At 36.8% G+C, this 12,817-nt stretch overlaps 1 protein-coding gene and 1 long non-coding RNA gene across 15 annotated transcripts; one reads left to right on the top strand and one right to left on the bottom strand.

The window, feature by feature from the left end:
- Positions 1 to 6,040: 6,040 nt before the first annotated feature.
- LOC112185372 lies at positions 6,041 to 11,728 on the bottom strand. Its single transcript, XR_002930220.2, has 4 exons — positions 11,648 to 11,728; positions 6,412 to 6,452; positions 6,218 to 6,334; positions 6,041 to 6,103 (listed from the first exon to the last, which is right to left on the bottom strand). It is a non-coding gene; the product is annotated as an uncharacterized LOC112185372 (long non-coding RNA).
- Positions 6,962 to 10,609, top strand: LOC112185371. Of its 14 annotated transcripts, none has more exons than XR_005807584.1 (6): positions 6,962 to 7,487; positions 7,572 to 7,633; positions 9,191 to 9,328; positions 9,707 to 9,755; positions 9,991 to 10,067; positions 10,181 to 10,609. XR_005807584.1 is itself a non-coding variant. In XM_040515620.1 (6 exons), the coding sequence occupies exons 3-6, from the start codon at positions 8,681 to 8,683 to the stop codon at positions 10,457 to 10,459; spliced, it is 378 nt and encodes a 125-aa protein (XP_040371554.1). In that variant the 5' UTR covers positions 6,962 to 7,487; positions 7,572 to 7,633; positions 8,072 to 8,680; the 3' UTR covers positions 10,460 to 10,609. The 14 variants fall into 14 exon arrangements, 9 of the variants coding, with proteins under 9 accessions (XP_040371554.1, XP_040371553.1, XP_040371555.1 ...); XM_040515620.1 differs by lacking the exon at positions 9,707 to 9,755 and adding an exon at positions 8,072 to 8,695 and having other exon boundaries at positions 10,312 to 10,609; XM_040515619.1 differs by lacking the exon at positions 9,707 to 9,755 and adding an exon at positions 8,062 to 8,695 and having other exon boundaries at positions 10,312 to 10,609.
- Positions 11,729 to 12,817: the final 1,089 nt, after the last annotated feature.

Genomic DNA, 12,817 nt, shown 5'->3' with positions numbered 1-12,817 from the left:
TAAATAATTAGTCTTTGGCCTCTCTTTGATCAGCTAGGTGTATCATCTTTGGTCCCCAAGTGTGCAAAAGATGCTCTTACCCCATTGTCCCCCAAATGGTCCCAAATTAGCAAGGTGACAAAAGGATAAGGTGAAGGGAGATATTTGAATTTCAAGTGATGGGGGATTATCACCACCATGGTCCTCCTTTGCTGGAGAAAAGACCCTCTATGAGTGGCGGCTCGCCGGAAAAGTCGTCGGAAAAGTCGATTTGCAATTTTCTTCTAATCTTCGTGTCTTCTTCCCCTAGCTTCAAATCTCCGCATTTCAAGCCTCAAATAATCATTTTATTCTCAATGCAAGGTTTCCTACAAATAAAAGGAAATGGATTAAAAAAGGCAAAATAGCATGGAAGACAAATCAATTTTCATAATTATGGGGCACAATTGCATAAGTAATTTGTGACTCAACATGTGTTAACAGTGAGGGTCACCTGTCCTTTGTCTGGTAGCTTATACCATTTATGATTTTGGTGTAAGACAGCATTTGATGTATGTGCCTTCTGGTCATGGATAAATGAATGAAGTTATCTATTTTCTCAAAAAAAAAAAAAAAATCAAAGGCATCATAAAGATTGTCACAGGCTATTTTAAGAGAGAGAGAGAGAGAGATTTTGTCATAAGCTTCTCCTTTCGCATCCATTAATCACATGACTATATGAGTGACATTACTCATGAGCCAATTGTTTTTTTCTTGTATCAAACCATGGTCAGAATGCCTTATGAATTCAATTAACGACGAGTAAAATGTTTCTAACTGAGAGATTGTCATAGGCTTCCCATTCCCATCTATTAGCCACATATGACTATACAAGTGACATTACTCATGAGCAGTTGTTTTTTTCTTGTATCAAACTTTGACGGAATGCCTCATGAAGTCACTTAACAATAGATGAAATTAGAAATTTTGCCCGCGCTTTACCACGGGATTTGCTATTATCAATGAATTAAAAGTATGTAATGGGAAAAGGCAATACTGATGGAGATTGTTTAAAAAAGTAACGGGTTCTATACATAAGAAAATCGTTGATTTCATAACATTACATAGCAAAATTTGTATGCAAACCAAGCATTCTACTCCACAATTTTACATTGCCAAGGCTTCAAGTAAAACCACTCCAGCACAACACGGGAAAGTTCTCCAATTGTATATCACAACCAATGAATGTGGTGTAGTTCTTTGACCGGTTAGCCCTCAAATTCTTTTCCACAAAATTCCCAGAATATGTGCTGCTTATTGTTAGGTTTATAATTGTAACTGTTAATTGTGAGTCAGTTAGATAGCTAGTGGTTAGCTTGCGTGCCTGTTAATTAGAGTTAATTAGTGAGCTGATCCATTATTAATTTGCATGAGCTGTCTTAATGTGAACTCTAGATAATGTACACGTGTCTCACGTCTATATCTCTAGCTCTACTATATAAGTCTATATTGTACCCGATTTCATAATTCAATTCAATAGATCAGTTCTGGAGACTTCGTTTTTCTCTCTCTCTCTGCTTGGACCTTCAGACTTTCATGGTATCAAGAGCCAGGGCTGCGACCTTGGAGTACTGATTCTCATGCAAATCGACTGCAATTCTTCATGTTCTTGTTCATACTAGCTCAAATTGGAGCTCAGATAATTCTTTCATCATCAATCTTGAAGAAATTTCTAGTCCTTGTTCTTGAAGAAATCGTTTGTTCTTGAAGAAATTGTTGTGATATTGTTGCAATTTTGATACTTAATTCTTGATTTTTGCTCCTTGTTGCTTAATCACACTTAGAAACTTGCTCAAATCGTCTAGATCTGAACTCTCAAACCCTAGCTTTTGCAATTCTTTGTCTACTATTGTTGATATACACCTGCCTGGTTACTTAGATTCACATAGTAGTTTCCTCTAACTCTCACTCAGATTCATCAAATTTTATCTCTCAAACCCTAGCTTTAGTGTCCAAAATCTCATATCTGCAAACATGACTGTTTCTACGAATCAAACCACCACACAAACTACTGTTTACCTCCCTAATATTCTTCTTGATGACACAAATTACCCTACCTGGCTATTCCGAATGGAATCTTTCCTTCGAGGCCAGAATCTGTTTGGCTTTGTTGATGGTTCGATTCCTTGCCCTCAACAATTTGTTAGTACCACTGATGGCTCTACCAATGCACTATATGTTGACTACATCTCATGGAAGACTCAAGATCAAAGCATAGTCAACATGATTGGACAAACTCTAAGTGTTGTGGCCATGACATGTGCTGTTGGAAGCAAATCTGCTCAAGACTTATGGACTAGACTCAAGCTCAAATTTGCTGATGCTAACAAGCAGAACATTTTGCAGTTGAAATCTAATCTTCAAAATGTGAAGAAAGGGAATGATGACATTGAGACCTATCTTGATAAAATCAAAGCTGCAAAGGATGTTCTTGAAACTGTAGGAGTGTCCATTGATGATGAGGATATTGTGGTCACAATCCTTAATGGTCTACCTTCTGAGTTTGCTACCATAAAGACTGTTATACGAGCTCAATTCACTTGTGCATCTCTCAGTCAACTCAAAACTCTACTTAAAGCTGCATAAATGGATATAGGAAATGAAGCTCAAGGACTTCAAAGTCTGCTCACGGCTATGCTAGCAAAAATCAATCCACAACTTCTGTCCCCATCATCTGCACTTAATTCTGCCACTTCCATATAAATTGTGTCTCAACAATCACAGTTCCCTTCAACTCAGGTCGTGCAACTTCCATCACATGCCTCAACTTCGAAGGCTCCATTTGTACCACCTGGATTCATACCTCAAGGCCATGCATTCCCTAGTATGATGAATCAAGGACTGCCTTCTTTTCCAGTGTCTACTCAAACCTCATATGTTCCTATTCCAGCCATGCCCTATGGATTCACTCATATGCCCTCCTTCCCTATGTTCAACTCCAACAATGGCATGACAGGGTTTTATGCTGGAAGAGGACCTGGAAGATACAACAATAATGCTGGCCGAGGTAACAACTTTGGTGGGAAAGGCAATGACATGAATATGGCTCATGGAGTCAATCAGAATGATGGTTTCTGAAATATTGGCAATAATAACGGTGGTGGTGGTCCTATTACATGTCAATGGTGTAATAAGGTTGGACATAGTGCTAAGACCTGCAGATCTCTCCCTCTGATTCAACAAGGCAACAATAATTCAACTCATAGTGGCTGCCAATACTGTGGGAAGCCAGGCCACACTGTTGACAGATGCTACTTCATAATCGGATTTCCTGGACACCAAAATGACACTGAAGAATCTAGTGCTACTGCTATGGTTGCTGTTGCCACAAACCTTGCTCCATAATTTTGGTTGGCTGACACAAGTGCCACCAATCATATGACCAACAATATGCCACTGCTGCACAATGTTATTCCATATCCAAACACAGATGGTGTTCAGATTGGTAATGGTAATCAACTCACAATCACTCACATTGGTAATGCAATGTTGGGGTTGCTTAAAATGGACAATATTCTGTTAATCCCATATCTTGCGGCACATTTGCACTACACCAAAATCGCATCAGACAACGGCAGAAAACCGATGTGGGATTTGGAGTCCCACCGTTGTAGAGTGAGCCGTTGTTTGATGAAAAATCAGACAACGGTGGAACACAGTTGTGTGATAAACATTAAGACAACAGGTATGTGTTATAACTGTTGTGTGATAGCTCGACAAATGGCTCGGCAGATGTGAAGCGCAGCTGCGCAGCAGTTGAGGCGCTATCTTCAGACAACGGTGCCAGTTTTAAGCTGTTGTATGTTAAGCGTGCCAGACAACATATTTTTATTATGTCTGTTGTCTGATTGATCTTCAAACTTCAGTTCTTGGACTATATCTGTTGTGTGATTAACTTTAGGACAACAGAGTTCAATTGATTCTGTTGTGTGATTAACTTTTAGGACAACAGAGTTCAATTAATTCTGTTGTCTGAGTATAAATTAGAAGACACTGATTTGTTAAAAACTGATGTGTGATATGATTGATTACAATGTGTTTTTGTCCTATTTTTGTTTTCTGATCATTGTGTGATCAGAATTAGGCAAAATTAATGCTCCATTATTGCCTAAATAATGGTACGTCTAGATCGTTGATCAGTTGGAAAGAAAACACATTGCAAATGCTCAAATGAGTAATCAAACCTATTTCATATATCTCTTAATGTTAAAAGCATTTCCCAAAATCTGATACAACTACGTAAAACATGCCACATATAGAGTTTGTGTAGGAACTTGATTTCAATAGCCAACATATTGATACAAACTCGTCTTCCCACTATTCCAGGAACTTAGTCTGTGCAGCCATGGTGTCAAACCTTTAAAGTTGAAGCGAGTGGTTTGCAATTTCTATCCAAATGTCCAACCAAAGACACCTCCGCCAAAAAAGCTAGTCCAGAACCTATATACAAACAAATAAGCTTCAGAAAGTTGAAATTCCTTTCTATCCATCATAACACAACCTTCTGCCTGCCATCCAAAAGTGCATATATCCAATTGTTATGCTTATGATTTAAATATTGAAATTTACAAGTCAAGTTGTCCAAATAGAAGTCATATACATCTCTGAGTTGTATATTAGTCATTTGCTACACTCTTAATATGATTTGATTGAAACATGCTAATATATACCAACCAATGTTACTTACAAACTTTGAATCGATATAGTGATCATTTATGTATGAAACAAAAGAAGTATATAGAGTTAACCATTCTGACCACAGACATCAATCTTCAGAAATTTCTCATAAAGAAGTATATAGAGTTATTTTAATAATTGGAACACATACTGATATTATACAGCATATCTCATTATCAATCGTCTGAACTCAAAGATAATATACATTCAAGAACTACTAAAGTACTATCAAACGTAGGGGTTTGAGTGATGAAATTACAAAATGCCATAAGTTTGGAGCAGTATTGCAATAATATTTGACAGAGAAACTGAATAGGATAATTGTAGGATTGTTTCTATACCACAAACCAGCTAGTTAAGAAGGTTGTTTCTGAACCTATATTACTTACTAAGTTTCTTCACTACCTACTATACTAAGCTTGAGTAATCTTATAACACATCACTCAGTTTAGATGGACAAGTTTTCGGTTTTTCCTTACTTTCAATGTACTAGAATTGAAAACTTGTTGTTTTTTTTTTTTACAAACACCAACAAATCATAAATCAAATAACACATTACCCAGTTACTTGGGGTTTCAGTCACACATTCAAACTTATCCCTCAATCACATCTGGACTAGATAAAGGGTGATGCTGATCCGAATGAATATAAGTAGCATCCACCCAAAATTAAAGGAGTCCAATAGATATGAAACATACCCCATGTGTTTTACCGGCAGGAACATTTGTCTCTTTGTAATCATCATTATTCCTGTACAGGAAGCGAATAAATATTATATATTATATATGTATATACATATTTTGAATGTAGAGAAGTGAAGCATGATAAGGAGAAAAAGAAAAGGAAAGAAAGAAAAAGAACAGAATCTAACCCTCCATCTAATGCACCAGAAACCTCTGCTGAAATAAAGTAGGACGAATTCGCAAAAACCTCACTGAAAAAAATGCATATTACATTAATTGATATAGAAATAAGCAGTTGAAAGTCTAGCGGCAGTGGGCAGTACATTTGAAGTCAGATTTGCGGCCCAAGAAGACAACACAACTTCATTTTGGCATTTAGCTATCTCAGTTCATGCAAACTTAAATGATGCATGATTAGAAGCAGCATACCATGAAATCTATTTGTCAATTTTCACTTTTAAGCATTTTTGGGATGAAAGGGTGTAAAGAAATAATCAAACACTAGCTAAAAGGAAAGGGTAGATAAATTGAAACTTTGAAAGTAATATGCTTTTTTTAAGAAGAGATGGTGAAAAGAATCATTACCATAAATAATAACATCAACGTCTAATGTTACCAAGTCAACAGAGGAAATAGCATTAATACCTGATAAACCTAATAAACTTTCAAACTCAGTGGTGTAGACGTCAATAGATTGTTCCAAGACAGCTACCTCTTGCTTGTTTCTGCTCATTATATGAAACAAAAAGTCAATGCAAACAAAAGTGCAACAGGAAAGATAAATAGGAATATGGTTTGGATAGAAAAACTAGAGATAAAAATTATGCAAAGTGTCTCACAATTTTCTAGTTTCAAACCGCCCCCGAGACAGCAAAATAGCCAGACGTATAAGAAGCACCAAAGTTGTAAGGCTGTACAAAGGTGGTCCATAACGCTGTCGTTGCTCTTCCATGGGCCTATTAATAAAGGATGCAGTAAGCCATTATGTTCCTATAGAAGATGCTATAAACTCTACTCCCCCAAAAGAACTTACCCATCATCATCATTTATTTGGCGAACAAAATCTAGTAAAACCTGCACCGAAAAGCAAGTGTGCCAGAACAGTTACAAATTATCATAGTCTCAATGTGTAATATTACTGAGGTAAAGCATGCATTTAAAAAATATCTCAGAATAATGTACACTCTAAAACTGCATCAAAAATCACCCTCTCACTAGATAAATACACGGACAACATGAGAGAACCACAAAGGGAACCCTAATAGTTGGCACACCAACTGCAAATTTGATCCCAAAGATCCATGCACTACTAGAATAACTTAATCACACGACAGCCATCAGACGACACATGAGTTTTTGCTGTCGTCTGAGTTAGTCAGACGACAGATTTTTTAAATCAGTCGTCTCATCTCCACTCATCCAACACATGATCATTTCGTAAATTTGAGAAATTTCAGACGACACTAACAAGGATATCTGTCGTCTGAATAATCAAAAAAAAAAAATTTTAATTTTTTCCCCCTCTTTTTTTTTGGTCTGATTTTTTTCCCCCTCTCAAAACACCCAAAACCTTTCCGCCAAAAGCCAAAACCTAACCTAGCAGTAAACCGGATAGAGCTTTGTCAACTCTCTCTCTCTCTCTCTCTCTCTCTCTCTCTCTCGGCCTCCCTCCGACTCACCATCGCTCTCGGCCTCCCTCCGACTCACCATCGCTTTCGGCCTCCCTCCGACCCTCCGACTCACCATCGCTCTCACCCTCAATCACTATCGCTCTCACCCTCAATCACTATCGCTCTCGGCCTCCCTCCGACTCACCATCGCTCTCACCCTCAATCACCATCGCTCTCGGCCTCCCTCCGATTCACCATCGATCTCACCCTCAAATTAGTTGGTTTGATAACGTTCACTCCTCCAAATTAGTTGGTTCGGTGATTGATCAAATCTTGATAGAGTTTGGTTCTTCTTGATTGAGTGGATATGTGCATATTTTGGTCCGTCTCGACCATCGTCGCTGCGAAATTTGTGGGTGTTGGATTGGTTTTCGGGTGCAGCTTCTGGGATTTCTTTACTCCTTTGGTTCTTCAGCTCAGGATTTCTTTCCCCAAAAAGGTATATTGAGTATGTGTGTTGAAGGTACATTGAAGGTATACTGAGTATGTGTGTTCTTCTGTTTGAGAATTATCTTCTTTCTAGGTTGCATTTGAGTATGTCTATTGAAGGTACAAGTATCAGTTCAACCCATTCAATTCTGGAAGGTACAAGTAAATTCAGTTCTAGTACAAGTTCAAAAGGGAATCTGGAAGCCTAAATCTTATATTGTTTACTGGGTGCAGATTTTGATCATGTTTGTTTGTTTGGTTTGATAACAAATGTTCTAGGGTCATGAAAAAGTGTGGGGTTCAGGTTATCTAATAATACTGGGAAATTGGCAGGTTTTTCAGCTTCATAGGACTGTTGATTGGGTCTATACTCAAGTAGATATCGATTTGATATATGAATATTTGAAAGCCTTGTGTGTTAGTTTTGTGATTGAATGAAGTTTAAGTGACCTTAGTTAATGTAGCTATTGGCCTTTACTTGAATCAATCCGCTTTTTGTTTTGTTTGTTTGTTTAGAATTAATTTATTTTTGGTTGGAAATTACTGGAGCTGATCATGTGTGTGATTGAACCAAATCAATAAAGTGATAAACAGATAGCAATTAGCAAATCATACTGTTGAAGAGTTCTACTCCTAGCTCTATTCCAGATCATTACGACACCAAAGACTTCTACTCCTACCTCGTTCGTGGCATCCTTAAGCCCCTCAACATTCAACAAAGCTGTGTCATCTGCCTCCTTCTTCGTTAAACCTGCTTTTATTGTAAAGTTTTCCATGCTTCTCTCTGTTTTTGTTTAAATTTGTAAGCTTTTTCATTGGTTTGTGTTTGTTTGGTAAAAAGAAACAAAAAGGTTATGAACTGGGCTCTCTACAGGGGAAAATTGGAAGCAAAGATTAGGACCCTTTTTCAAAATTGCTTAGATTCAGTTCCTTTTAGTTGATTTCTAACCTGGGTATTACTTAATCTGAGGCAAAGTAGGATACTTTGTTAGACTAGGCTAAAGGTTTGGCTTTTTTTTTTATATTAAAATTTCACCCATTTTGCTCACCATGTGTTACTCTAATTGAACCAGAATCTTGGTATCAAAGTCTTTCTTTCGTGAAAAAAGAAAAGGGTAGGGAACTCTGGGTTCAATTTGATTTTGTTTCTATGTATTGGCTAATTGGCAACAGAAGCAAGTTTTCACTGGCATTTGTTCATTGATGGGTTCTCTATCAGTAAGTTATTACAAGCACTAGTAGTCATTCTTGATTCATGTTGTAGTTTACTGACTTATTCTCATTTCAAGCTATGGTGTTCTAACCTGGACAAAAGAAAATTGGTAAAATAAATTACGTATTAATAGTGACTCATTCGAGATGTCACATAGCAATAAAATTTGAAGTACAAAGTTTACATATAATCCTGGTGTTGTATATACATTTCATGTTCTTGATATCATGAAATTATGCACCAATTTCATATCAATTTTGTTATGAAGTACGGATGTTTATTGCAAAGGATTCTTTCAGTAGACTGAGTGAGTGAGTATCTGTTTCAGGCCTTGGTTGCATGGAGACAAATTTCTGTTAACACAGTTTCTCTGTCCAAATGTTTGCTTTACTGATTTCTTGTACTTTACTGATTTCTTGTACTGAATTTTGGCTTGAAATTGATTTGTTTCAATAGCTTGTTCTACTTTAATCTGTGTTTATATTTTCATGGTTCTGCAGGTAATGAGTGTTAAAGCCCTAGGAACTGCTCTAAAATTAACTTTTGAGGGAAAGAATCAGTTAATCTATCCAGAGACATGGTTTTTTATGTTGGTTGTAACTACATGTATCATCACTCAGATGAACTATCTGAACAAGGTTAGAATTTCTGTTTCATTGTGCATATATTAGGTATGACCAATTATTGTCTGACTGTGAGGAGTAATTTACCTTCATGCTTTTGGAATGTTCTCATGCCGTTACCCTTTTCTTCGAAAATGTTTTACCGTGCTCTATTGCTGTTCAATTATTTTCTTTTCTTTTAGCATATAAATCTGATTTGTTCTATGATGTGCTGTTCTACCAATATTTTCTGACAAATTATCCTTCTTCATTTTTTTTTCCCTTTTCCTTTTGCTTCTATAGATCTTAGATCTTCATGACTTGAACAGAAAATATTGTATGTAAAGTACAGTGGTAATTGGGAATTAGAGGACTGCATTCGTTGTATTGATCTTTTTCTTATGCATGCTTCAGACATTAGACTGCAGTTAATGTTGATGAGGCAGCAAGAGAACTTCAAAAGGTATTAATTGTTCAATTATATATGTATGGTATTGTCGAATAAAATTTTTATAAACTGCCATGGGAAAATATTGGTTTTGTTCAGTGTCTATTACTGGTTCATGGAAACATAACATAGACATACTCATCTCTAAAATTTTTCTTTTCTATCTTCAAGTGTTAGGGATTTGTTCTGTTGTTTTTCTTAAAACTATATCATGATAGATTGCTGATCGAAGTAACTCTTGATATTGCAGATTCTAGACAGTGGAGAACAGATAGGATTGAAGCATTTTAAGCCTATAAAGCCCTTGGGATCTGGTGATACTGGCAGGTTAGTATGTTAAACAGTTTTATACCTCAGGTTTGAAGTAGTCTATGGAAATTGAGGAATCTTAACTTAGATTCTACTTACTTGAACTATCTTTTGGAAATATTCAATGTCAGTGTGCATTTGGTCCAATTGTGTGGAACTGATCAGTACTACCCATGAAGGCTATGGATAAGGGTATCATGCTCAATAGGAACAAGGTATTGGATAGTTTGCTGACCATTAAGTGCAAATCAATTTGTTTCAGTGGGAGAAAAAAGGGAAAGCACCATATACCCAGCAGCATATTGATGAAGTCAGAAACGAGTGGGCAAAATTTGTTGTTAAAACATATATGTAAGCTTGTGGTTGGGTATCGACTTATTTTGGTAACCTTGATTTTACAAGATATATAGACAATATTATTATTACTTGCTAGATTGAGGTTACTTTTGGTTAGAATTGCTGGATATAGATATGTACTTTTGGAAATGTTTTGGTTTGGCAATGTAAGAACAGATGGCATTGATATATGACAATGTTATATTTTGGATTTGTTCAGGATATGAATGTTCATGTTTGCAACAATTATGCAAAGTTAATTCAGACAACATATATAGGTCAAATAACTGTAGTTTCCAAAGGTATCACACAACTGAAGGGTTCACAAAACCATTGTCTGAGATCTACTCATACAACACATCTAAAAACAGCAAATAATACATGTTGTCTGAACTTCATTTCAGACAACAGAAATAACCAATTGATGTCGTGTGAACTTGATTTCAGACAACAGAAATAACAAATTGATGTCGTGTGATATTCAATTCAGACAACAGATATAATAATAATATGTTGACTAAGATTCATTTCAGACGACAGAAATAACAACTTGATGTTGTGTGATCTTCTTTCCGATAACATGTATAATAAAGTTACTGTCATCTGATATTTAAATCACACAACAGATGTAACAATAATATGTTGTCTGAACTTCATTTCAGACAACAGAAATAACAAATTGATGTCGTGTGATATTCAATTCAGACAACAGATATAACAATAATATGTTGACTAAGATTCATTTCAGACGACAGAGGTCTCCCAACAGTGTCGTCTGAGATTCATTTCAGACAACAGAGGTATCCCAACAGTGTCGTCTGAGATTCATTTCAGACAACATCGTTCTTTTAAAAGTGTTGAGGTAATATAATGTTTCTCAACATAAAATAAATGAACTGTTGTCTGAATGTCTAACAGACAATAGTTTATCCAAATTAAAATAGTCTGGTAATTTTCAGACGACAGTTATGAGCTTATATGTGTCGTCTGAATGTAACACAGACAATAGTTTTGAACTGTCGTCTGAGCAAAGTCAATCAGACCACAGGCTACTAGACGACAGCACATTTTTTACTCAGACGACAGTTCAGGAACTGTCGTCTGATTAACTTTGTGGTGTAGTGATGATCTCTTTGCCGCGCCATGATAGGTAACTGTTTCAATGGACAAAATAGGAACTAAAAATAAAGACCCAAACAAGGATAGAGTAATGACTAAACCAGCCAAAATAAAAGTGGCAGGCAAATGCCACAAGAGCATACCTGTGGAACCCCAACCAAGTACTTGATAAGGGTTTTGTAGACACCAGTACCAGAAACAAGCTGTGCCAACAGTCTCCTCCTGGAAGGGCCATGAACAACTAGTATGTAAGGTGGATCACAAGCAGCAACCTGACTCGGTAAACAAAAATAAAAAAGCGAGGAGTCTCACCTTTCCATTTGTTGTTTCCACAGGAGAGCATAACGATCACGTATACTTGCCCCAGAACTAATCATAGCATCAATCTCCGCTAGCTTGCTTATTCCTCTAAGATTACTCCCATTCCTCTCGGATCGCTCCCTCTGCAGTCTAATAAGCCTCCCCCGAAAATCTTGAGGAATGTAAGTCATAACTGCAAACATATTCACAATCCCATCCCAACTCCAAAACGTCAACATTAACAACAGGGATCAAACAAACCTGTATTGAACACACGCTCAGAGTTCTTAGCTTGAAACGATTCCAATGACTTCAAGGTAGTATTGAACTTATGATGCAGGCGAGTGAAAACAGTAGCAAGCTGAGCATCCTCAGGACTCGATCGAGAGGGAATGACATTTCTTTTAGCTATAGCTGCTGAATCCCGTTGGTAGCATTTCCTTAGTTTTCCTTGATCTGGTTGATAAGTTTCCCACTTGAAGCTCTGATGCTTCACAATAATTCTAGCTTATTTTTCTTAACAAGTCAACTGTCTTCCTAAATTTTAATAACTTCCTACAAGATCCTTAGCATATCCTAGTGAATGCAATGTCTTTAAAGTATACTAAATCAAAAATGGGGTGTGTATTCACTAAATATAACTCTAGCACAAGTTCAAGTACTTACAGGAGCTCATGAGCTGGATGCTCCCTGCAAGTCAAACAATTTGGTTTTGCTGATCATACACAAAGCAACAAAGCAACAAAAGGTTCAAATCTAGAACAAAGTAAGCACCAAGTCATCACTAACCTTCCAAACAAGCATGGCATCTTGATTGGTTCCCTTCTTGCCTACTAAGTATACAAGTAAGCAACTTTGCTGCCGCCATTGCTAATCAACCTGCCAGGAATCTCAACTGATGACCTACATCTCCTCTATCACCCACGTTTTCACCTCTGGTTTTCTTCCTCATAATCCATCTCTTTGAGCTCTTTGGAGGAGAAGAAGTACCAACATCCTTCATAATGCTCAAC

This window comes from Rosa chinensis, chromosome 2 (assembly GCF_002994745.2).
Source record: "Rosa chinensis cultivar Old Blush chromosome 2, RchiOBHm-V2, whole genome shotgun sequence".
Classification (NCBI taxonomy): domain Eukaryota; kingdom Viridiplantae; phylum Streptophyta; class Magnoliopsida; order Rosales; family Rosaceae; genus Rosa; species Rosa chinensis.
This window is presented reverse-complemented; position numbering and strand designations above follow the sequence as displayed.